The sequence below is a fragment of the Neoarius graeffei genome, chromosome 3 (assembly GCF_027579695.1).
Source record: "Neoarius graeffei isolate fNeoGra1 chromosome 3, fNeoGra1.pri, whole genome shotgun sequence".
In the NCBI taxonomy this organism is placed as follows: Eukaryota; Metazoa; Chordata; class Actinopteri; order Siluriformes; family Ariidae; genus Neoarius; species Neoarius graeffei.
In genome coordinates, this window is record NC_083571.1 from 8,671,143 (window position 1) to 8,697,886 (window position 26,744).

The 26,744-nt window shown below is 42.6% G+C and overlaps 1 protein-coding gene across 1 annotated transcript in view; it reads right to left on the reverse strand.

The window, feature by feature from the left end:
- The window catches only part of syne1a (spectrin repeat containing, nuclear envelope 1a), a 491,960-nt gene that overhangs the window by 235,564 nt on the left and 229,652 nt on the right, over positions 1–26,744 (reverse strand). Inside the window, 7 exon segments of the mRNA XM_060915606.1 lie at positions 5,207–5,362; positions 14,293–14,610; positions 14,703–14,867; positions 14,949–15,092; positions 18,470–18,623; positions 22,899–23,071; positions 23,374–23,538. Coding sequence (XP_060771589.1) covers positions 5,207–5,362; positions 14,293–14,610; positions 14,703–14,867; positions 14,949–15,092; positions 18,470–18,623; positions 22,899–23,071; positions 23,374–23,538 — 1,275 coding nt within the window.

Genomic DNA, 26,744 nt, shown 5'->3' on the forward strand with positions numbered 1-26,744 from the left:
TATTTTGACCAAAAGCTTGACCTTTCGGTTGACATCCGCTGATCATGAACCATTTTAAAAGTTATAGCCCTCTGAAAATCCGTGACCTTGAGTTTGACCTTTCGAGGTCACTCAAGGTCAAAGATCATGGTGCCAAATGGCACTTCCTATAAGTCGAGAACGGTAAATATCTCTCAACCATCAACCACTTTCAAGTTACAGCCCTTTGAAAATCCGTGACCTTGAGTTTGGCCATTTTAAAAGTGATAGCCCTCTGAAAATCCGTGACCTTGAGTTTGACCTTTCGAGGTCATTCAAGGTCAAAGATCATGGTGCCAAATGGCACTTCCTATAAGTCGAGAACGGTAAATATCTCTCAACCAGCAACCGCTTTCAAGTTACAGCCCTCTGAAAATCCGTGACCTTGAGTTTGACCTTTCAAGGTCATGCAAGGTCAAAGATCATGGTGCCAAATGAAAGGCCATATAGGAGTTCCTATATGCTCTTCATAGTAAACATCTGTCTATCGGCAACCGTTTTTGAGTTATAAAGGAAAATGTGTTATTTTTCCCGAAAGGTTGATCTTTCTGGTGACCTTGAGCTTCACCTTGACCCAATTAGGCCAAAAATGTAATCGGATAATCTACGGCCCATTCCGCACCTACCCTGGAAATTTGAAGTCAGTCGGTGCAACCGTCTAGACGCTAGATTGTTAACAGACAGACACACAAACAAACCGCCCCGATTACAATCCCTCGCCCCGTTGACTCCATCGCGGACGAGGTAATAATTTTCAATTGTATAATATTAAGGATTGTATCCTCACATGCACTGCACATTTAATCAGGTTTTTATTAACCTTTTTTTTTTTAACGAGTCAAATAATAGAGAAATAACACACTTTAGGGGAAGCCATAGCCAAATGGTTAGAGAAACAGCTTTGGGACCAAAAAGGTACTGCTGGTTCGATTCCCTGAACCAGCAAGACTGGCTGAAGTGCCCTTGAGCAAGGCGCCTAACCCCTAACTGCTCCGGCAAGTGTGGTGGCACACCTTGTGTCTGATTAGCCAAAGAAAAACTGATGTGATTATCAGTTGGGGCAAGAACTTGGCCATAAATAAATAAAACAAACAACACACTCCATGTTGTGCTGTTATAAGAAATCAATCAACGACAGGATGGTGTGATAAAGCGGCGTGACCGCTACCACTACGTAGTTTCCTGTAACAGTCACGAAATGCCTTTGTGGCAGCGGGGGCGTGGATGTGAATGGAGGGAGGGCGGGGCCGGGGAAGGTGAGTGGCAAAGTCAGCAGACCTGTTGTCAAATGATGTTTTTCTGTCCTCAGTGACAACAGAGGACAGAAAAGGAAGACAGGAGATCTCTCCTGACCAGAGCGCATATATACATATATATATATATATATATATATATATATATATATATATATATATATATATATGTATGTGTGTGTGTGTGTGGGCGGGCAAGTGAATGAGACTAGTAAAGCTGAAAAGCAAGCATGAAGTAGAAAAAGTCTGTGTTAACATCATTTCCCGCCTGCCACGCTTCAGTATTCCACCCACGTCAGGGACATCCGACAGTCTTATAACCTTTTCTTTCTGAAACAGTCATTTGTAATTGTTATCCCTTTATAGCTACATGTAATGTTGTGGGATGTTTGACGTTTCTTCCAGCAAAATATATGATGTAAAGTGATGCTGTGAACCCTTTAGAATTTTCTATATATTTCTGCATAAATATGACCTAAAACATCATCAGATTTTCACACAAGTCCTAAAAGTAGATAAAGAGAACCCAGTTAAACAAATGAGACAAAAATATTATACTTGGTCATTTATTTATTGAGGAATAACTGCAACTAAACGTTTGCGGTAACTGTTGATCAGTCCTGCACACCGGCTTGGAGGAATTTTAGCCCGTTCCTCCGTACAGAACAGCTTCAACTCTGGGATGTTGGTGGGTTTCCTCACATGAACTGCTCGCTTCAGGCCCTTCCACAACATTTCCATTGGATTAAGGTCAGGACTTTGACTTGGCCATTCCAAAACATTAACTTTATTCTTCTTTAACCATTCTTTGGTAGAACGACTTGTGTGCTTAGGGTCATTGTCTTGCTGCATGACCCACCTTCTCTTGAGATTCAGTTCATGGACAGATGTCCTGACATTTTCCTTTAGAATTTGCTGGTATAATTCAGAATTCATTGTTCCATCAATGATGGCAAGCCGTCCTGGCCCAGATGCAGCAAAACAGGCCCAAACCATGATACTACCACCACCATGTTTCACAGATGGGATAAGGTTCTTATGCTGGAATGCAGTGTTTTCCTTTCTCCAAACATCACGCTTCTCATTTAAACCAAAAAGTTCTATTTTGGTCTCATCCGTCCACAAAACATTTTTCCAATAGCCTTCTGGCTTGTCCACGTGATCTTTAGTAAACTGCAGATGAGCAGCAATGTTCTTTTTGGAGAGCAGTGGCTTTCTCCTTGCAACCCTGCCATGCACACCATTGTTGTTCAGTGTTCTCCTGATGGTGGACTCATGAACATTAACATTAGCCAATGTGAGAGAGGCCTTCAGTTGCTTACAAGTTACTCCGGGAGTTCTCTGTGACATCGACGACTATTACACGCCTTGCTCTTGGAGTGATCTTTGTTGGTCGACCACTCCTGTGGAGGGTAACAATGGTCTTGAATTTCCTCCATTTGAACACAATCTGTCTGACTGTGGATTGGTGGAGTCCAAACTCTTTAGAGATGGTTTTGTAACCTTTTCCAGCCTGATGAGCATCAACAACGCTTTTCCTGAGGTCCTCAGAAATCTCCTTTGTTCGTGCCATGATACACTTCCACAAACATGTGTTGTGAAGATCAGACTTTGATAGATCCCTGTTCTTTAAATAAAACAGGGTGCCCACTCACACCTGATTGTCGTCCCATTGATTGAAAACACCTGACTCTAATTTCACCTTCAAATTAACTGCTAATCCTAGAGGTTCACATACTTTTGCCACTCACAGATATGTAATATTGGATCATTTTCCTCAATAAATAAATTATCATCAAGTATCATATTTTTTCTCATTTGTTTAACTGGGTTCTCTTTATCTACTTTTAGGACTTGTGTGAAAATCTGATGATGTTTTAGGTCATATTTATGCAGAAATATAGAAAATTCTAAAGGGTTCACAAACTTTCAAGCACCACTGTATATTGTATTTTGCAGTGTTTCAAGACAGAAAACATGGCCATGCCACTCAAAAATACACTTGTTTTTATTTAAAAATGTGATCTGGTGTAAAATAAGACTTAAGACGGGCGTCAAACGGAATGAAGGATAGTGTAATATTAATACAGAACTAGAAAGTGCATTCTCTGAAGAGAATGCAGCTGACTGCACATAGCAGCAGACCATTAATTATTGAATGACGGTTGGATGAAAGGCAAGACAAAGACGAGTGCGGCTCAGACCCGATATCGTGTGATGGATGAGTTGGCCTGAGGTGCCATATGAAGTTTGGTGAAGTGTTACTGAGCAGAACTCCATTCATTTGAATGGGGCCAAAAATGAATGGAAGTGTATGGAGGGAAAAGAGGATGTGTGAAAACAAAGGAATAAGCGAGTGCAGGTCTCAGATGAGGGGATGGATATACGCGGGGACTTGGCTTGAGGCCTCATGTGAAGTTAGTTGAAAGTTTGGTCACTTGGTGAAAAAACTGAATGGAGACAAAGTTTTTCTCCCAAAACTCCATTCATTTTAAATGGGGCAAAATGAATAGAAGTGAATGAGGGGAAAAAGGGATGAGCGAAAAGAAAGAAAAGATGAGTGGGGGTCAGAACCAATTGCAGGTATGCGTCTTGGGAGTTATCACATGAAGTTTGGTGGGTCTCTGATGAAGCGTGTTTGAACAGGATGTGAATGTCAATTCGTGAACCCCATTCATTTTAATAATAACCAGGGCGTAGTAGCTCATCTGGCCTGCCATCAAAACAACCATGACGACCAAAACAGAACTGAAACGTGACAATGTGAGAGAGGACCAACCTCCACGACAAACAGGAAAATCAACAAAAGGACAAAATTTTGTTCCCTGAGGGAAGATCGACCAGAACTGAAATCAGGTGAGAAATCAGAGCAGATACAATTCTAGTGAGAAGCCAGGAAAATTCATTAATTGGGCCTAATGAAAATTTTGACAAAACAACAAGCACGTTTTGTCCAGAGTAATGAGTTCTTTCAAACAAAACAATCGGAACGGAAATGGGTAGAGAACTGACGGAAGAGAAATGATTTAAATGAACTGTGGATGATAGACGCTACACCATGGCAACAGCTTATCGGCCTCATGGACAGATGAGCTAATGATCGGAAGAATAAAACTAAACAATATCAATAGTGTTACGCGTTGCACAATCACTAATACATAATCCATGGAGTTCCATATATGCATACAAATTCATCATAAATACTGAAAATACATCGAGAACATAAACTCAAGCCAATACTGCAAAAAAAGACGTCTATTTTTCATTTCATGTTTACATTTTCCCAGCTGGGCGACACGTCGGTGTAGTGGTTAGCGCTGTCGCCTCACAGCAAGAAGGTCCGGGTTCGAGCCCCGTGGCCGGCGAGGGCCTTTCTGTGCGGAGTTTGCATGTTCTCGCCGTGTCTGCGTGGGTTTCCTCCGGGTGCTCCGGTTTCCCCCACAGTCCAAAGACATGCAGGTTAGGTTAACTGGTGACTCTAAATTGACCGTAGGTGTGAATGTGAGTGTGAATGGTTGTCTGTGTCTGTGTGTCAGCCCTGTGATGACCTGGCGACTTGTCCAGGGTGTACCCCGCCTTTCGCCCGTAGTCAGCTGGGATAGGCTCCAGCTTGCCTGCGACCCTGTAGGACAGGATAAAGCGGCTAGAGATAACGAGATGAGATTTTCCCAGCTCTGAAATTAGCTCCGCCTCCAGCCAAAAACAGACAAACTCGTACTGCACTCCAATAAAAGGCCATTTCAACAATTTCCGACCTTCGACAAGTACAAATGCTAAAAAACTATCACATTAGCTGGGTAGCTTATTGTTACAAAAGACGAACATAGAGGTGTCCATTGTTTTTTTTTTTTTAATTTGTAGCTCGAACACAAGAAGGTTGAAAATGACGCATTTCTGAGCGCCACTTTCTGAAATGATTAAGTGTTTTTCCTGACCTGTATGCGCAGGAGGAGGGCGTGGTAGCGGGTGGTGAGCTGAGTGACCCGGGCGCTGACCCGGGCGCTGACATGGGCGTCTTCCACAACCTGCTGAGCTAAAGCGCTCAGAGCCTCCATCTCACACTGCTTCTGTACAGCCTCCACCTGCCACCGCTGGGGGGGAGAGAGAGAGAGAGAGAGAGAGAGAGAGAGAGAGAGAGAGGGGATATTACATGGTTGCGTGAAGATTTATCTTTGACTGGTGAATGTATATACGGTATTCACGAGTGAGTGAAGCGACCAAGTGAAAATATTTTCAACACAACAAGACAAACTTCATGTCTTCATCCCACCGTGTAATGTTCTTTATATTATATGGATACATCCACAAAAGTTAATCAAAAGAATTTTAATTTTGAACCGGTTCGCCATTTTGACAACACGTATCCAGTCAGTGGGAAAACACTGGGAGTGACGTCATCGGAGTGAAATATCAGGACTTATTATACATACAGGACACTTTTTCCATGGAATAAAAAACACATTCTATTCCCTTCTAGCGGGTTTATTGATAGCATGCAATATTGTTATCATATCGCTTATCCTTCATGTATTACGCCACTCTCCCCAATGGAGAATGAGCGTGCAATATCGTTGCAATATCGTACGTTGTCAAGACAACACAACGTCGTCACACGTCGGCGCTGATGAAGATCCAATGACAAAACTTTTCTGCTGTGCATGCGAAGACGAGGCTAATCCAGTGATACTGCTAGGATTAGCTATGCTATAATTAAGCACTAAATAAATAAACTGAAGACGCGCTGAACACCCGAAAGGCTACGAAAACTTCGACATTCTTCATGCATATTTACAAGAGAAAAACATACCAACGGACATCGAAAAACTGGAAAAGAGACACGTCGGAGATGTAAAACTTCCGCGCTAGCGAGCGACTATGACGGCTTCTAAACAAACATGGCCGGTAGGTTTGCTTCATTAAAAGCGGAAGATTTTGAGAGAATTTTGGCTGCCAGGTCGCGCCGTTTTGTGTGTAGCTGTCGATGTTGATTAAAAAAAAAAAAAAACAGTTACATCGGAAAATGAATACTCAAGTCTGAGTGAAAAATAGCCTGTGCTACTGATGACCGCTACAGTAACTGGAAGGTGACTTCACTGCTGCACTAACAGCACCAACTTGCACGCAAGTTAGCGTTAGCCTTCGAGAATGCCGATATGAAGAGTGTATAATAATAATAATAATAATGGCTTTTTTTTCATGGCCTATCAGATATTTTCCATTCAGCTACTCGTCTTTGACTCGTTCAGTATCATGCTAGCTGAATGGAATATATCTGATATACCACTCAACGCCAGCCCACATTATTTAAATATATATCACTCAGATCTGCGATGGATTTCGTATGAAAAATGCGAGTTTTTCAACACAAGAAGATAAACTTCATATCTTCAAGCCAACATGTGATTTTCTTTTTATTATAATCGACGCATTCACAAACAAAAAGTCCCCAAATTTATCAAAACAACTCACTCATTGATTTCCTCACGAGTGACATATATGTTATTTCCCAGCTGGGAGGTCCGTATGGTGAAATACCGTGACCGAGGTCTTGAAAGTACTGAGCGAGGCCCTCTGGGCCGAGGTCAGTATTCAAGGCCGAGGTCACGGTATTTCACCATACGGACCGACCTTAAGCTGGTAAATAATATATTTATTTTTTTCTTTACCAAATTCTAACAGAAAACGAGAGCGCCCGAAAGGGAAAACCGAGCCGAGCCGCCATTTTGAATCCTCATTCACGGCTGTAATGCAAATGGCTTCCTCCTCGGTATACAAGTGCACTTCCATGGCAGGAAAACAAACTACATTTTGCCGCCTATGTAGTCCCCTATTTATACAAAATCGAGTCATTCAGGATTCAGCCATGTTTTTGCTCGGTGTTAGCAACAGTTAGAGGTTTTTAGCTTTCTCCTGAAATGTTTTCTTTTATTTCTTCTTCCTCAGGGTAGTAAAACTCGCTTTCGCTGTGAACACTGTCGTTATCGCTATCCATGCTGTAAAATTAATGCTATTCTCCTGAGAAATGCTGGCAAAAATTTATAAGATTTTTGATAATCTTATAAATAAATCTTATTTAAAAAAAAAAGATAAATGTTGACAAAACATGCTACTATGTTTGTTGTTGTTGTGAACGAGCAAGTCGCCAGAAGTCCGTAACCGGGGTCCGTATCGTAGGATACAGACCCGCTCGCTAGCCAATCAGAGCGCAGGATTTGATGGAAACCGCATCGCGAAAAAAATAAAAAAAGAGATTTATGTCACGGTTTTGGTTCTCCGTGTTCCAGATGGAGCTCGTATGAAAAATACAAGTGGTGTATTTCCTAGAACACTCGTGTCCATGTAATATAATGATGTATACACACGCCAATCAGCCGTAACATTAAACCCTCTGACAGGCAGCAAGAAAGAGAACAGTCAGTTATTGAAGTTGATGTGCTGGAAGCAGGAAAAATGGGCAAGTGGAAGGATCTGAATGACTTTGACAAGGGCCAAATTGTGATGGCGAGATGACGGGGTCTGAACGTCTCCAAAATGGCACATCCTGTGGGGTGTTCCTGGTATGCAGTGGTTAGCCAGACCAGAGGCCTCGGTCAATATTTTCAAGGCCGAGGTTACGATATTTCATGATATGGACCGACCTCAAGCTGGTAAATAATATATTTATTTTTTTCTTTACCAAATTCTAACAGAAAATGAGAGCGCCCGAAAAGGAAACCATATTTAGAACAAACCTGCTATGAGCTCGTCAAAAACACGCCCTGGCTGCTTGTGGATGGTTTCCCTTCGCGAAAACCTCGACCAACTGCCGTTTACGGGCCACGAGGACTTCACTTGACTTGTCAAACTCAGCGTCCGTGAATATATTTAGTTTCGATCCGGACTGATTCAGATAGCGCTGGATACTTCTCTAGAAAGACGTGAGAGAGGACGGCTCGTACACGTCGCCATTTTTCTTTGTAGCGGACATGAAAACGTTGCACAGCAACATGTTTAGTTCTTCGCCACGTACATCTTCCTAGTCTGGCTAACGCGACTTCAAAGCTCTGCGAGCATTTGGTCTGGCAAAGATATTAAGCCCAACCGTTTCCCAAAGGCGTGGTTGACCCGCCTCCCTGAAATGCCTCAGTTTGCTACTGGTCGAAGCCAGAAAAGGCTGTGACGAAGCTTAAACCAATCACATCACTCTTTCCTCTGACGTATGTGACGCGACGGAAACGGCTTGAGTAACAGGAAGAAGATAAATACCTCCAGGGCTGCTCTTTGCTCCGTTTTCAATGAGAACTTCCCGTTGAATGCTTTCAATACAGCGTCTACCGCTGTGTCAAAGGCTTGCCGCTGCTCCATGTTCGTAATGTTTCTAGTGAATGAAGCGCTTCCGGCATAGATTCTGTAAACAATCTATGGCTTCCGGTCGCAGTTCTACTACGTCACTGCCTTGAACACGCCTCTACCCAGGGCCGTTGGAGATGCTCAAAGTTGATTGGCTCCCGATTTTTCGGGAGCTTGGAAGAGCTGGAGATAGCTTGCCTTGCCAGACTAAGCTCGCAACAGGCCCTCGTGTTGCGTCACACTTAGGATGGGCGGGCCCAGGCTAACTTCTTCCACCTTTCGACCTTCGTTTAGGTTTCGACAGAACTTCATTGAGGTCGTAGGTCATCTTTTTTGTTGTATTTTCTGCCCTTTGCTCCTCAATAAACTGCTGGATTTGCTCGGCGTCAGCAACAGTTACAGGTTTTCGGCTTTCTCCTGAAATGTTTTCTTTTATTTCGTCTTCATCGGGGTAGTAAAACACGCTTTCGCTGCGAACACTGTCGTTATCGCTATCCATGCTGTAAAATTCATGCTACTGTACTGAGAAATGCGAAAATAAATGTTGACAAGAAATTGCTACTACCGGTATGTTTGTTGTTGTGAATGAGCGAGTCGCCAAAAGGTCCGTAACCGGGGTCCGTATCGTACCGCTGGCGAGCCAATCAGAGCGCACGATTTGATGGAAACCGGACCGCGAAAAAAAGAAATGTATTTTTTGGCAGATAAGAAGAGAATCAAGAAACCGTTCTATAGAGAAAGAAAAAGGAAGGAAAGAGAAGAAAAGACGACGGGTTTGAAGAGCTATTCGTTTCTCTCGGTCACACTGCACCGGGGCTCGCCTGATTCTTGTTTACTCTCCATAATCGGAGCTCCTTCTGTTCAGTTTTCTCCTTCAGCTCCTTATAAGGTCAGTGCTTCCTGCTCTCATGAGCCTGTTGCCATGGTACTTAATTAATTCTCACCTGTTGCTTGTTCCCCTTCATTAGCTCCTGGGTTTAGCTCGTCTGTGCTGTACAGCTGTGTTCCTGAGCTGCCTTTCATTGTCCACTGTTTGTCCTAGTTCTGAGTCTTCAGGGTGTTTTTTTTCTTTTTACGTTCATGTCGTCGTGTATTGAAGGTATTGTTGTTCCACGCAGAAAAATGGGTGGGGGAAAACAACAACAACAACAAACAAACATATTTTCTTTCTTATCCTGTTGTATTTATGGCCGCTCGTTAAATCGTTGGTGCTTCTGGAGAGTGTACGTAGCTTTGTTTTGCTAATCTGATTAGCATATTTAATATGTGTAACTAGCTAGCATATACAGTGCCTTGCAAAAGTATTCGCCCCCCTTGGTGTTTGTCCTGTTTTGTCGCATTACAAGCTGGAATTAAAATGGACGTTTGGAGGGTTAGCACCGTTTGATTCACACAACATGCCGACAGCTGCACATTTTTGTTTTTTTTATTGTGACGCAAACGATAATCCAACCAATTCACTTCATAAGTCACATAATTAGTTGATTAAGATCCAAAGTGTCACATGATCTGTCTGTATACATCTGGAAGGACCCTGACTCTGCAACACGACTAAGCGAGCAACATGAAAACCAAGGAGCCTCCAAACAGGTCAGAGACAAAGTTGTGGAGAAGTATAGATCAGGGTTGGGTTATAAAAAAATATCCCAAACTTTGAATATCCCACAGAGCTCCATTAAATCCATTATAGCAAAATGGAAAGAATATGGCACCACTACAAACCTGACAAGAGAAGGCCCCACCCACCAAAACTCACAGACCGGGCAAGGAGGGCATTAATCAGAGATGCAACAAAGACACCAAAGATAACACTTAAGGAGCTGCAGAGATCCACAGCGGAGATGGGAGTATCTGTCCATAGGACCGCTTTAAGCCATACACTCCACAGGTTTTATGGAAGAGTGGCCAGAAAAAAAAAAGTCACTGCTTAAGAAAACACGTTTGGAGTTTGCCCAACAGCATGTGGCACTCCTCAAACACACGGAAGAAGATTTTCTGGTCAAATGAGACTAAAATTGATCTTTTTGGCCAGCATGGGAAAAGCCATGTGTGGCGCAAACCCAACACCCTGAGAACACCATTCCTACAGTGAAGCATGGTGGTGGCAGCATCATGCTGTGGGGATGTTTTTCATCTGCAGGGACAGGAAAGCTGGTCAGGACTGAAGGAAAGATGGATGGCACTAAATACAGGGCAATTCTGGAGGAAAACCTGTTTGAGTCAGCCAGAGGTTTGAGACTGGGATGAAGGTTCACGTTCCAGCAGAACAATGACCCTAAACATACTGCTAAAGCCGCACTGGAGTAGTCTGGTTAACACCAGACCATATCACAAGTGAAATATGGTCTGGAATCCGCCTACTGAATTTCTCGTAGGGGAGGTGTGGTTTACAATTGTCAACGGCCGTTTATTGGACGTTGCGAATATCTATCATTTGGCGTATACGTAGCCCATGGCCAATCATGGCAGTTGTACCCGGTGACGTAGTTAGAGCGACGAAGAGGCGAAGAAGAGAAGGCAAAACAAAAACAAGGAAAACAATGGCACCGAACGATTACTGCCGTTTGTGCAAGACAAATATAAGAGAAGCTGATCGAAAGTTTGGTTCGTATCGCTCGCCGCCATGTTAAATGTGATCCGTAAACAGTCCCAAATAAACTACAAGCTTCCGTTTGTCGAGTAGTACACGTCACCGTCTTTCCACCCCTCCCCACTCTCTGCTTGGCTCCCTAACTCAGGCGAGCCTTTAGACCATAGTTTCCATGCTGTCTTTTCAGATCGGAACGATAGTGCAAAGCAGCATGGGATTTCCCAGGCTAGCACTGGAGTGGTTTAAAGGGAAACATTTAAATGTCTTGGAATGGCCGATTCAAAGCCGAGACCCCGGAATCTGTGGTATAACTTGAAGATTGCTGTAGACCAACGCAACCCATCTAACTTGAAGGAGTTGGAGCAGTTTTGCCTTGAGGAACGGGCAAAAATCCCAGTGGCTAGATGTGCTCAGCTAATAGAGAATACCTATGCACACTCCAGATTTCTGTTTTTTCATCTTAATTATTGTTTGTGTCACAAAAAAAAGTGCACCTTTAAAGCTATAGGCATGTTGTGTAAATCAAATGGTGCTAATCCTCCAAAAATCCATTTTATTTCCAGCTTGTAATGCGACAAAACAGGACAAACACCAAGGGGGATGAATACTTTTGCAAGACACTGTATATATCAGTGTTCTCCCCAGAGCGCTTTTGCGTGTTGGGGCTGACACGCTTTAATTTCATGCCGACATGCTTTAAATTTGCTGACGTGCTTTTTTTTTTTTTGCTCCGACACTCGCTGAAAAAAAAAATCACATCGGATTTCTATCTTGTGATGTTTGGGGCGTATTTTGAATGAAAATCAGTGTTTTGGGCCGGTTTGCTGCCATGATGCACTCAGGCAGACCAGAAATACCCCTGGGAAATCCTCAATCACAACAAGCACCCTTAATCACTTTGCTGCTGCACTGGTACCATGATGCTTTGGTGCATGGGCGAGCACCCTTGCACTGACGTCACATTTACCTTAGCGACCGTCACGCCCCTATACCTGGGGGACAAGAGAACTTTGTTTACATACTGAAGCCAAGCGAAGATGTCCGGCGTCTGTTGCTGTTGAAGAAAACTCCAGCTAAAAGAGCTCTACTACTGGATTACTTGGATAATCTTAGTCAGAAAGAAGCGAAGGACAGATACACGCCGAAATTAGAGTTTATTAGCGGTTATGAACCGTACAAAATTCCTCGAAACGACTGGAGTGACGGTGCAGATTTGTGGCCTAGCGTTAGCATTAGCTACATGTTGGAACATACCTGCTTTTTTCCAAAAGAGTCCTGGCACGGAAGAACCGTTAAAAAACAAACAAAAAAAACTAAAAAAAGCAAGAAAACCTTCTTTGTGCAAAGACTTTTTCCCCCCCGACATCATCTTTTGGGAACAGAATGCTGCGAAAGCCAAAGCATTTACTCTCGAAGGACTCCGACCTGAACTGTAGGCTGGATGGTAGACTATTCCATGTCTCAGCAACCCCAAGGACATCTTGGGACAATCAAAAAAGTTGGGACAAAGTACAAATTGTAAATAAAAACGGGATGCAATAATTTACAAATCTCAAAAACCGATATTGTATTCACAATAGAACATAGACAACATATCAAATGTCGAAAGTGAGACATTTTGAAATTTCATGCCAAATATTGGCTCATTTGAAATTTCATGACAGCAACACATCTCAAAAAAGTTGGGACAGGGGCAATAAGAGGCTGGAAAAGTTAAAAGTACAAAAAAGGAACAGCTGGAGGACCAAATTGCAACTCATTAGGCCAATTGGCAATAGGTCATTAACATGACTGGGTATAAAAAGAGCATCTTGGAGTGGCAGCGGCTCTCAGAAGTAAAGATGGGAAGAGGATCACCAATCCCCCTAATTCTGCGCTGACAAATAGTGGAGCAATATCAGAAAGGAGTTCGACAGTGTAAAATTGCAAAGAGTTTGAACATATCATCATCATCGACAGTGCATAATATCATCAAAAGATTCAGAGAATCTGGAAGAATCTCGGTGCGTAAGGGTCAAGGCCGGAAAACCATACTGGGTGCCCGTGATCTTCGGGCCCTTAGACGGCACTGCATCACATACAGGCATGCTTCTGTATTGGAAATCACAAAATGGGCTCAGGAATATTTCCAGAGAACATTATCTGTGAACACAATTCACTGTGCCATCCGCCGTTGCCAGCTAAAACTCTATAGTTCAAAGAAGAAGCCGTATCTAAACATGATCCAGAAGCGCAGACGTCTTCTCTGGGCCAAGGCTCATTTAAAATGGACTGTGGCAAAGTGGAAAACTGTTCTGTGGTCAGACGAATCAAAATTTGAAGTTCTTTATGGAAATCAGGGACGCCGTGTCATTCGGACTAAAGAGGAGAAGGACGACCCGAGTTGTTATCGGCGCTCAGTTCAGAAGCCTGCATCTCTGATGGTATGGGGTTGCATTAGTGCGTGTGGCATGGGCAGCTTACACATCTGGAAAGACACCATCAATGCTGAAAGGTATATCCAGGTTCTAGAGCAACATATGCTCCCATCCAGACGACGTCTCTTTCAGGGAAGACCTTGCATTTTCCAACATGACAATGCCAAACCACATACTGCATCAATTACAGCATCATGGCTGCGTAGAAGAAGGGTCCGGGTACTGAACTGGCCAGCCTGCAGTCCAGATCTTTCACCCATAGAAAACATTTGGCGCGTCATAAAACGGAAGATACGACAAAAAAGACCTAAGACAGTTGAGCAACTAGAATCCTACATTAGACAAGAATGGGTTAACATTCCTATCCCTAAACTTGAGCAACTTGTCTCCTCAGTCCCCAGACGTTTACAGACTGTTGTAAAGAGAAAAGGGGATGTCTCACAGTGGGAAACATGGCCTTGTCCCAACTTTGAGATGTGTTGTTGTCATAAAATTTAAAATCACCTAATTTTTCTCTTTAAATGATACATTTTCTCAGTTTAAACATTTGATATGTCATCTATGTTCTATTCTGAATAAAATATGGAATTTTGAAACTTCCACATCATTGCATTCCGTTTTTATTTACAATTTGTACTTTGTCCCAACTTTTTTGGAATCGGGGTTGTATATATATCCTCCTTACCAGTAGCTGTTGTAGCTGTAATTCTTTCGCAGGACAATCAGAGCATCTGTTGCTCCTCAGCCTGACTTTGAGCTCGATGTCCACCAGCCACTGGTCCAGACTCTGGAAACATCCCTCCAGCTGCTGCAGTCTGACGAGCGTCTGCTCCAGGCTAGCTCGAGTGTTCTCCAGCCTGTCCTGATACGCCTGCCACTCTCTCTGCGCCGTCTCCAACGCCCTGTCCTCAATCTGAGGGACGCCCCAGGGGATGACCCGCTCCCGACTGGACAGAGCTGACTTCAGCAAGGTGTGGCCTTCGGAGCAACGTGACTGGAGCATCTGGAGGAAAAAAAAAAAAAAAAAACACATTAATGAGACAGAAAAAATAAAAGCGAGAGCAGGCGTTCCCTTTGCTCCACTACGACACTCACATGCAGTTCTTTCAAGGTCTTCTCCAGTGTGTTGACATCTCCATCCAGGGGTGAAAGCAGACCCAGGTTGCTCTGCTCCTGCTCCAGCCAGTCCTCAAACATGTGCAGACCTCGCTGGTACTCCTGATGGACCAGGACCAGGTCTTCTGCCTTCCTGACAGCAGCCTGAAACGCCGCAAGAACACGTTTTACTCCGCCGCACACTCGGCTTTTCATCCTCGGCTTGTTTCGTAGACCGAGACGTACCTTGGCTTTGTCCTTGATGGCTGCGTATTGCTCGCTGAGCTCCTGTACCTCCTGCTGAGTGGCTGAGTGCTCAGGAAGGTTGGAGCCCTTTGTCGCGATGGTCTCCAACAGGCTCGAGTGACTCAACACTTCCTCGTAAAGCAGCTGGCGGGAAAAAGGAAAAACCTCACTGCATGACGTACTAATATGTCGGAAATTCCTCTTATACTACATTATACTTATTTTTATTTGTTTATCATACAAAACATGACACTGCATACTTTTTATCTGCCTATAAACAGCCATTCTGTCACCAGCAGATTGGTTTTTTTGGTCTCGAAGATAGACAAAACAAATCCTGCGATTCTCTTCTTGCCGCGACTCAGAAAGGCTTTAGACTCCTACAAATGTTTAATAAACATCTCCAAAAAAAAAAAAAATCGTTATTAAATAACACGTTTCTTCAATTGGTCATTATTAGGCCGAGATAAGATTACGTGCGACAAACACGTCACTTTGAATTAGCCGGTACTGTAGATGACTTGCAACAACGTGATCGAAACATGCTACGTCATGAGCATGCGCCATGAGCATGCGCCATGACGGCGGATAAACAAAGCGACCAGGACGGCGGCCGCTCAAAGCGCGTCTGTAAACAAAGCTGAATTTTCTCAGTATCACCGCGATTTGAACGCTCGAGCGAAGATTCGATACAAAGAGAAGATAGACGTGTGCGGGTTTTGACCAAGATTATTTTAAAAAGTCAGACTTTTCTGAAGATAAGACGCTCCTACCGACCATCGAGTACGAATACAGGTCATTTCGTCCAATAGTTGAGATATTTCGTAAAAAAAAAAAAGCCTTTTTCATACGCACTATCGATTATTTTATATTTCAGGTGTTTGTTTGTTTGAAAAAACGAGGAATTCTTAATGGAAGCAAAATACATTTTTGTAAAGGAAATGAGTGCCATAGTGCGTGCGCTTCGACACTAAAGGGGCGTAACCACGTCGGCCCATCCCACTTGGTGACCCTGGGATGAGTTTAACTCACTCGTCATTGCAGGCTGCTCGCTTGCATGTCTGTCTTTCCAGCTGGATCATATTAAATCTTCAGGCGCGGAGCAGCGCTCTCGCGAGGGCTTCGTTCGTGAATCGTGGGCCAAGGCGCGGCCCTACTGACCCGAGACTGTACTCTTTCGAAGTGGGAGGTTTAGACGGAGGTGCCTGTCAAATATGGCTTCACTGTGAGCTCCGTTGGCCGAGTTATTAATTTTTAAAACCCAGCCGGATCATGTTAAATCTTTAGCTATGGAGCAGCGCTCTCGTGGGGCTTTCGTTCGTGAACACCGGAATACCTGAAATATAAAGTAATTGATCATGCGTATGAAAAAGGCTTTGGACGAAATGGTGATTGGACCAAGTGTCCCGATCCCCTCGTCTCCTCTCCGTACTAAGCCTCAGAGTTTCCTCGCCCTCTTTCCAAATCACAGACGGAATTTAAAAAAAAAAAAAAAAAAAAAAAAAAAAAATCGGTCACAAGTCCTGTTGTGACCACAAAGATATGGCCTCGCTAAAAGAACGCTTAAAGCAGCGGGAAAACAAAGAGAGAATCGCGCACGCGTGACTGTTTTGTACGGAATGTCGCTCGACCCTGCATTTGTATCTCCACCAACATGGCCGACATTCGGGTTTCTATTTTGCTTTGACGTCATTTGCAAGTCAAGGATAGAAATGATGACGTTAATATGTCGTAAACCTGTCATTTGGAGCTGAATCGACACCTTCTGACCAATCATAAACGAGAATTCAACAGCACAGGATATATATATATATATATGTGTGTTATTTCCCAGCTGGGAGGTCCGTATGGTGAAATACCGTGACCGAGGTCTTGAAAGTACTGAGCGAGGCCCTCTGGGCCGAGGTCAGTATTCAAGGCCGAGGTCACGGTATTTCACCATACGGACCAACCTTAAGCTGGTAAATAATATATTTATTTTTTTCTTTACCAAATTCTAACAGAAAACGAGAGCCCGAAAGGGAAAACCGAGCCGAGCCGCCATTTTGAATCCTCATTCACGGCTGTAATGCAAATGGCTTCCTCCTCGGTATACAAGTGCACTTCCATGGCAGGAAAAAAAACCCTTACATTTTGCCGCCTGTGTAGTCTCCTATTTATACAAATAGGAGTCATTCAGGATTCAGCCATGTTTTTGCTCGGCGTTAGCAACAGTTACAGGTTTTTAGCTTTCTCCTGAAATGTTTTCTTTTATTTCTTCTTCCTCAGGGTAGTAAAACTTGCTTTCGCTGTGAACACTGTCGTTATCGCTATCTATGCTGTAAAATTAATGCTATTCTCCTGAGAAATGCTGGCAAACATTTATAAGGTTTTTGATAATCTTATAAATAAATCTTATTAAAAAAAAAGATAAATGTTGACAAAAAATGCTACTATGTTGTTTGTTTTTGTGAATGAGCGAGTCGCCAGAGGTCCGTAACTGGGGTCCGTATCGTAGGATATGGACCCGCTCGCTAGCCAATCAGAGCACAGGATTTGATGGAAACTGGACCGTGAAAAAAATAATTAACAGTTATTCCATGAAATCGAGTCGTACATGAGCTGATCGTGGCTATAATCCGTGTACGACCAGATTGAGTGGAATAACTGTTTTATTCTCTCCACGTTCACTGGATTTTGAGAAACGGAGCATTTTTATTTTTTGCAAATTCGATCAATAAAAACTTCATACAAAACATCCGACAAAATAATTTCCGCTTAGAATGAAAACAAACCGGTGAAATGACAGGAGCACTTTGTGAAAAATGCGATAAAAATAATAATAATAGGGAGGCACGGTGGTGTAGTGGTTAGCGCTGTCGCCTCACAGCAAGAAGGTCCTGGGTTCGAGCCCCGTGGCCGGCGAGGGCCTTTCTGTGTGGAGTTTGCATGTTCTCCCCGTGTCCGCGTGGGTTTCCTCCGGGTGCTCCGGTTTCCCCCACAGTCCAAAGACATGCAGGTTAGGTTAACTGGTGACTCTAAATTGACCGTAGGTGTGAATGCGAGTGTGAATGGTTGTCTGTGTCTATGTGTCAGCCCTGTGATGACCTGGTGACTTGTCCAGGGTGTACCCCGCCTTTCACCCGTAGTCAGCTGGGATAGGCTCCAGCTTGCCTGCGACCCTGTAGAAGGATAAAGCGGCTAGAGATAATGAGATGAGATGAATAATAATAATAATAATAAAAAAAGATACATTCTTACCATCAAATACTTTCATTCCATATTCTGTCGCGCTTTAAAAAAAAAAAAAATTTTTGCAGTTTTGTTTTCGAGTAGTTTTTATTTCGTCCTCGGTTGGTTCAGCAGCACGCGCCGCCCTTTTGTTTTTTGTCTACTCATGGTATATGAGCTGATATCCTAGTAGTAGAGTAGCCAGTCAGAGTGCGCGATTGCTCGTATCCAGTGAATGTGGAGAGAATAAATATTACTTTATATGAATATATTTAGATTGTAACGTCTGTCCTGGACACTGCATGACACACCTTCGCCTTGCGTAAATTCGCCGTCTTCTCCCTCATCTCGGTGTAGTGTTTATCCGAGTTCCCCAGACTCTCTTCCACTCGTTCCAGCCAGCCCTCGAACTGGCTCACGTCCTCCTGATAGCTGGTCCAGTGAGACAAAGCGCCTTCCAGCTGGCTGCCGGTACAATACACATGGGGAAGGGGGGATAAACAAACAAACCAACACACACACACACACATTCTCTCACAAACACTGACTGGATGAACCTGATTTTTCACACTAATCACCACGTCACATCGTACTCCACTCACAAACGATGCCTAGACGTAACGATAATGACATTTTGTTCATCACACAAGCAATTCCAAGTGTCTTGTGTTGAGGGTGGGGCAACACACACACACACACACACACAATTTATTAACATTAACGATACAAGGAATGTAAAACCTACAAATAATAACCTACAGTACTGTGCAAAAGTCTTAGTCCCCTTATTTTTCTATTTTTTTCATCCAAACTTTGTTATAGATTTCTATTTTATGATTTCTACATTATCGAGTAGAAACGTTCCCAACGTTCGTTTATTTTCCAGCACAAACCTAAATGTTACAGAAAAAAAAAATGTATCTGAGCAGCATATTCCATAAGAGAGCACTTTCTTTTCAGATTAAATAAATAAATAAATAAACAGACATAATGACGGCTACTGGAAAATTTTTGGTGCAAAATAAATGAAGCGAGTGTGACAAAGTGTCCAGAAGAACTGTGGCTGGTTCTGGAAGACGCTCGGTAAAACCTACGGCTTTAAAACATATCCTTATAAAACTGCACTCACTGGACCCGAGACTATAGTCGTCTCACGCCAAATACTGACTTTGGCTCATTTATTACGGCTTACTGATTACTGTTTATCGTATTTTTTTTATTTTTTGGGGGCTTTTTCCACCTTTATTGGATAGGACAGTGTCGAGACAGGAAATGAGCGGGAGGGAGAGACGGGGAGGGATCGGGAAATGACCTCAGGTCGGAATCGAACCCGGGTCCCCGGATTTATGGTATGGCGCCTTAGCCACCTGAGCCACGACGCCCCCATCGTATTTTTTTTTTTAATGTCGAAACGTTTCATTTCATTACTGTTAAGCCATTTTTGGTCAACAGCATTTCTTTACATGTCCCTAAGACTTTTGCAGCCAAGTTACAACTTCTTACCCAAATAAAAAACTCAAAAATAATACTTAAGTAAAAAAATAAAACACACATGGGGACATGCTGCTACGGGAAAATAATCACTGCAGCATGTCGCAAAGTGTTGTATTCCTCTTATACTACAGCAATTTGCCAGTGATTACTGAATACATTTTTTTATATTTGTTTAAAAAAAAAAAAAAAGATAGTATTTTCATCCATTTAGAGTTACATTTAATGTCTTGGCGCTTCCTGTTCTCACTCATTAAAGGAGAACTGAAGGCAATTTTTTGTTTTATTATCAAAATTCTATTTCTCTCATTTTATTAAAGATCAGAATGCATTTTTGAGACCAATTCTGTCGCTGCTATAGGAAGTTCTGAGTGTTTGAAATATGCTCTGTACTATATCAGTCCATATGTCAAAGCAACAGCCGTAAACGAGATTCGTCGAGACCTGTGCGAGACATCGTAGGACGGAAGTAAAACGTGCAGCGGAAATCAAAGTGACCAACCCTGTGTCTGAAATCGCTCACTCGTTCACTACTCCCTATATAGGGAATTACTGTATAGAGGACTATACAGTGAGCTCACTGGTAAAATAAAAAAAAAAAACAAAAAAACAAAAAAAACACTTTAGGACACTAGTCCGTCGCACTGGTGATTACGTCATTACTGTCGCACAATTAAAACGTGCCAGATCAGCCGGCTGCTGGGTTTCAAAATAATAAACCCACGTGTGTGTTTTTGTAATAAATCCATATTATACTGAGCGCATTTCCCACATTAATCAATACAAAGTCCCTGCAGCTTTCAGTTCTTTTAAATCAAGGCTGAATCCTTTCTTTCTTCTTCGCCGCTGCCTTTTATTAAATCACATTTGAGGCTTTTAATTTGATTTCTTTCAGCGCGACTGCAATGCATGATGGGATATATTGCTTTGGTTAGTGACCATCGTTGTACACTGCTTTCCGTGATGCATTGTGGGATACTTTGATTGCGCTATATAGGGTGTAAATAATCCTCACTAAGGTTTCGGACAGCACTACAGAATGGCGTCCTCGCTATATATACTGTATATAGCGCCCTGTATAGTGAGTAGGGAGCAGTGGCGGCTGCTGGTTTTTAAAACAGGGGAAGCCCATTTTACGCATTCATCGTAAAACCTGTAGGTCGGATATCAAAGCATAGAAAGGTGTGCCCCATTAGCATAGTGAACTAGACAACCCTACCTAGTGGCAGAAAGTATTTTTGCTTGTACATTTCATGTTATAGTCTGGCTTGCCAGGCTAGTGCCTCATATCCTTAATCAAAAATATCAAACATCCAAAAATCACTGGCTATTCAACGAAGAGCCTTGAACATCATACCCTGACATGCAACACAGAGTCTTTAACACAACACCCAGCTGTGCAACACATCCTTGAACATCTTCTGCAACACAGTCTGGAAATTCATAACCAGGTAGGCTATGCAACACACAGAACCTTGAATATTATACCCAGGTATAACCTATAACACAGAGCCCACCATTCTCTTAACATTACTGAACAATATACACACTTCAGATTCATGAACATGAACACTATTTATACACAAATTCTGCCCTCCACTCCTTTTCCAGAAAATGGTCTGTGACCCTGTCATACCAGCTGGTTGTGCTTTCCAGAGACTTCACCAATTTCTGTTAGCAGCTAGCACTGCAGATCCCAATAAGGCTCAAGCTAGCCTACAACCAGATTGAACTACAAATGAAATAAACGAGTGAATTCGCGAATGATCAAACTGATAGAATGGATGAAAGTTAACGGAGTACAACAAGTAATATTTACATTTATTTACAGAGTAATGTACAGAGACATCAATGAGAAGAAACGTTTATATGAAAAGAAAGTCGGACAGCACTTTGGCACACGACTACACTTTCTCGACATCCGCTGGGGACTGACTGATCATGCTTCCGTGTTCCTCGCCGACGCCGAAGTACAGAGCCCGCCCTCCTCATGTCTTTCAAACACTACCTCCAATAATCCTTCATCAGCCCGGCTTCTTGTCCCTCCCACTGTCTCGTTTAGTCCCAGAGGAGCCCGGCTTCCCTGGAAGTGACGATTTTGTCGATTTTAACCAATAACAACTAGCCGAAATTGGCTGTTCAGAGCCGTCTCGTAGACTGCAACGGATACCCGGCTGCCAGCGCATAGAGCCCATTGAAATAAGAAAGGTTACAGCCAGTGTTGCCAGATTGGGCGGTTTTAAGTGCATTTTGGCGGGTTTTGAACATATTTTGGCTGGAAAACGTCAGCAGTATCTGGCAACGCTGGTTACAGCCTGGCAGCAAAGGTGATTCTCGTAGCGAACTGCAAGTTCGTCAGACATCACTCAAATAAGTTACAGGATAGTTATGAATGCAAATACAATCTTGGGCATATATTATGTTATGCAAGTTATTGTTTTAATGAGAATTCAACGTCGTAGATGCCGCAGTTTGGGGAGAGAATTTTAGGGGAAGCTCGGCTTCCCTTGTTGTCTCTGAGAAATCGCCCCTGGTAGGGAGTGATTTCGGACACAGGGGTCGTCAAAAGCCGCGCGCGCCCTCTTTCGAACGCTGACGTAATCCAGCCGGAAGTTTTGTTTGTTTTGATAGCAATCAGGAAAGTTTGAAAAAAGTAGGCAGTAATCGCCATTTAAACTCGTTTTTGTGCAATACTTCGTTTGGAAATCAGTTTTCAAAATGGCGGCACGGACACCTGGCTGACGCTTCACGTTTCGATGTCTCGCACAAGTCTCGTAAAGATCGCGCGGATAAGCGACGCCTGCCGTGGACCAAACGAACTAAATTCAACACGGCTAAAAACCGAATAGGCCGATAAGTATAATAATTAATTGCAATTAGTTGCCAATACGAGTCACGATATAAGGTTACTAAAACCGAAAACGTAATTGAATAACACGCTAATGAAGAAATAAAGCAAGTTTAAAAATGACTTCAGTTCTCCTTTAATTTCCTCTTGAGGCCAAAACAAAAAAATCTTGTGTTCTGGAAATATGGGGAAACTCCTCGAGACTCCTCCTACCAAACATTACGTAAACGTCTCCTTCGAGAAGTTTTCATTTCTATTGTACAAATCTTTCTGTACATTGTTACTATAGAAACGATAACGTATAGAAACGTTTGTATTAATACAAATAAATGAATCAGCAGCAAGAGATGATTCATAACTTAAGTGATGTGATGGTTATAGAAAGCTGATAAACTCTCGACCTTTTGCACTGAATCGAAGCAGACAGAAGCGAGTCCCAGGAGTCTTTCAGGTCCTGGATCTGTTTGCGAACCACAGGTACCCCCTCGGCTGAGGTGTTCCTCTGCACCGCTTCTCCTCTGGTGATGAGCATCTTCAGCTGGATCTCCCGCTCCTGACGTGCTGCCAACAGCTCCTGAAACGGCAACATCACGACCCCTACAGTTATCCTCACGAAAATAAACCATCTCCAGGAATAAGATCTCATTCACAAGGCTCACTTTGTAAATCACTAACAATTTGTCATCTGTGTTTGTTGTTTTTACTGCTTGCCCGCTGAGCTGTGTCCTAATTGGTGGGATGGTAAAAATATTTCTCCAACAATATTTTTTTTTTTCAGGAAAAGTGTTCAGAAAACTTTTACCCATCTAACCGTCCTTTTAACCTTGAGTGTGTGATTTACTCGATCACAGCACTGTGATACCACAGAACCAGTACCTCAAGCTGGCTCATTCTGGTAAGCAGCACATTCTTGTCAGCGGTGGGACTTCGGCAGGTCTCGAGGATCTGCTGGGCTTCTGAAACCCAGCTCTGAAGTTCCTGTAAGCCCTGGGAGAAGAGCTGATGCTCTCCGACTACACGCTCCACCCTGGAGACCTTCTCCTGTGACGGTCGGGAAAGAAATGAAGATGATTTTCAGCCGATTGTTCTGTACTTTGTGTCAGATGTTTAGATATGACAAATACTGGCGCAACTAGTTGCACTTCAGTATTCCTGATACTTCAGTACTCCCCACACTTCAGTATTCTTTATAATTCAGTACTCCCCGCACTTCAGTATTCTTTAGAATTCAGTACTCCCCGCACTTCAGTATTCTTTAGAATTCAGTACTCCCCGCACTTCAGTATTCAGTACTCCCCGCACTTCAGTACTCCCCACACTTCAGTATTCTTTATAATTCAGTAATCCCTGCACTTCAGTATTCTTTATACTTCAGTGCTCTTTATACTTCTGTGCTCTTTATACTTCAGTACTCCCCACACTTCAGTATTCTTTATAATTCAGTACTCCCCACACGTCAGTATTCTTTATAATTCAGCACTCCCCGCACTTCAGTATTCTTTATAAATTCAGTACTCCCCGCACTTCAGTATTCTTTATAATTCAGCACTCCCCGCACTTCAGTATTCTTTATAAATTCAGTACTCCCCGCACTTCAGTATTCTTTATAATTCAGTACTCCCCACACGTCAGTATTCTTTATAATTCAGCACTCCCCGCACTTCAGTATTCTTTATAATTCAGCACTCCCCGCAATTCAGTATTCTTTATAATTCAGTACTCCCCACACTTCAGTATTCTTTATAATTCAGTGCTCACTACACGTCAGTATTCCTTATACTTCAGTACTCACCAAACTTCAGTATTCTTTATAATTCAGTACTCCCCACAGTTCAGTATTCTTTATAATTCATTATTCCCCACACTTCAGTATTCTTTATACTTCAGTATTCCCCACACTTCAGTGCTCCGCACACTTCAGTATTCTTTATACTTTAGTAGTCCCCACACTTCTCCGCACTTCAGTATTCTTTATAATTCAGTACTCCCAGCACTTCAGTATTCTTTATAATTCAGTGCTCCCCACACTTCAGTATTCTTTATAATTCAGTACTCCCCACACTTCAGTATTCTTTATAATTCAGTGCTCACTACACATCAGTATTCCTTATACTTCAGTACTCACCAAACTTCAGTATTCTTTATAATTCAGTACTCCCCACAGTTCAGTATTCTTTATAATTCATTATTCCCCACACTTCAGTATTCTTTATACTTCAGTGCTCCGCACACTTCGGTATTCTTTATACTTCAGTACTCCCCACACTTCTCCGCACTTCAGTATTCTTTATAATTCAGTACTCCCCGCACTTCAGCATTCTTTATAATTCAGTGCTCACTACACATCAGTATTCCTTATACTTCAGTATTCTTTATAATTCAGTATTCCCCACACTTCAGTATTCTTTATACTTCAGTGCTCCCCACACTTCAGCATTCTTTATACTTCAGTGCTCCCCACACTTCAGCATTCTTTATACTTCAGTGCTCCCCACACTTCAGTATCCTTTATAATTCAGTACTCCTCACACGCCAGTATTTTTTATACTTCAGTACTCCCCACACTTCTCCGCACTTCAGTATTCTTTATAATTCAGTACTCCCCGCACTTCAGCATTCTTTATAATTCAGTGCTCACTACACGTCAGTATTCCTTATACTTCAGTACTCACCAAACTTCAGTATTCTTTTATAATTCACTACTCCCCACACTTCAGTATTCTTTATAATTCAGTATTCCCCACACTTCGGTATTCTTTATACTTTAGTACTCCCCACACTTCTCCGCACTTCAGTATTCTTTATAATTCAGTACTCCCCGCACTTCAGTATTCTTTATAATTCAGTACTCCCCGCACTTCAGCATTCTTTATACTTCAGTGCTCCCCACACGTCAGTATTCTTTATACTTCAGTACTCCCCACACTTCAGCATTCTTTATACTTCAGTACTCCCCACACTTCAGCATTCTTTATACTTCAGTACTCCCCACACTTCAGCATTCTTTATACTTCAGTACTCCCCACACTTCAGCATTCTTTATACTTCAGTGCTCCCCACACTTCAGTATCCTTTATAATTCAGTACTCCCCACACATCAGTATTCTTTATACTTCAGTGCTCCCCACACGTCAGTATTCTTTATAATTCAGTACTCCCCGCACTTCAGCATTCTTTATACTTCAGTGCTCCCCACACTTCATTATCCTTTATAATTCAGTACTCCCCACACGTCAGTATTCTTTATACTTCAGTACTCCCCACACTTCAGCATTCTTTATAATTCAGTGCTCCCCACACTTCAGTATTCTTTATAATTCAGTACTCCCCGCACTTCAGCATTCTTTATACTTCAGTGCTCCCCACACTTCAGCATTCGTTATACTTCATTGCTCCCCACACTTCAGCATTCGTTATACTTCAGTACTCCCCACACGTCAGTATTCTTTATACTTCAGTACTCCCCACACTTCTCCGCACTTCAGTATTCTTTATAATTCAGTACTCCCCGCACTTCAGTATTCTTTATAATTCAGCACTCCACGCACTTCAGTATTCTTTATAATTCAGCACTCCCCGCACTTCAGTATTCTTTATACTTCAGTGCTCCCCACACTTCAGCATTCTTTATACTTCAGTGCTCCCCACACTTCAGTATCCTTTATAATTCAGTACTCCCCACACGTCAGTATTCTTTATACTTCAGTACTCCCCACACTTCTCCGCACTTCAGTATTCTTTATAATTCAGTACTCCCCGCACTTCAGTATTCTTTATAATTCAGTACTCCCCGCACTTCAGTATTCTTTATAATTCAGTACTCCCCACACTTCAGTATTCTTTATAATTCAGTACTCCCCGCACTTCAGTATTCTTTATAATTCAGCACTCCCCGCACTTCAGTATTCTTTATAATTCAGTGCTCACCACACGTCAGTATTCTTTATACTTCAGTACTCACCAAACTTCAGTATTCTTTATTCAGTATTCTTTATACTTCAGTACTCCCCACACTTCTCCGCACTTCAGTATTCTTTATAATTCAGTACTCCCCGCACTTCAGTATTCTTTATAATTCAGTGCTCCCCACACTTCAGTATTCTTTATAATTCAGTACTCCCCGCACTTCAGCATTCTTTATACTTCAGCACTCCCCACACTTCAGTATCCTTTATAATTCAGTACTCCCCGCACTTCAGCATTCTTTATACTTCAGAGCTCCCCGCACTTCAGTATCCTTTATAATT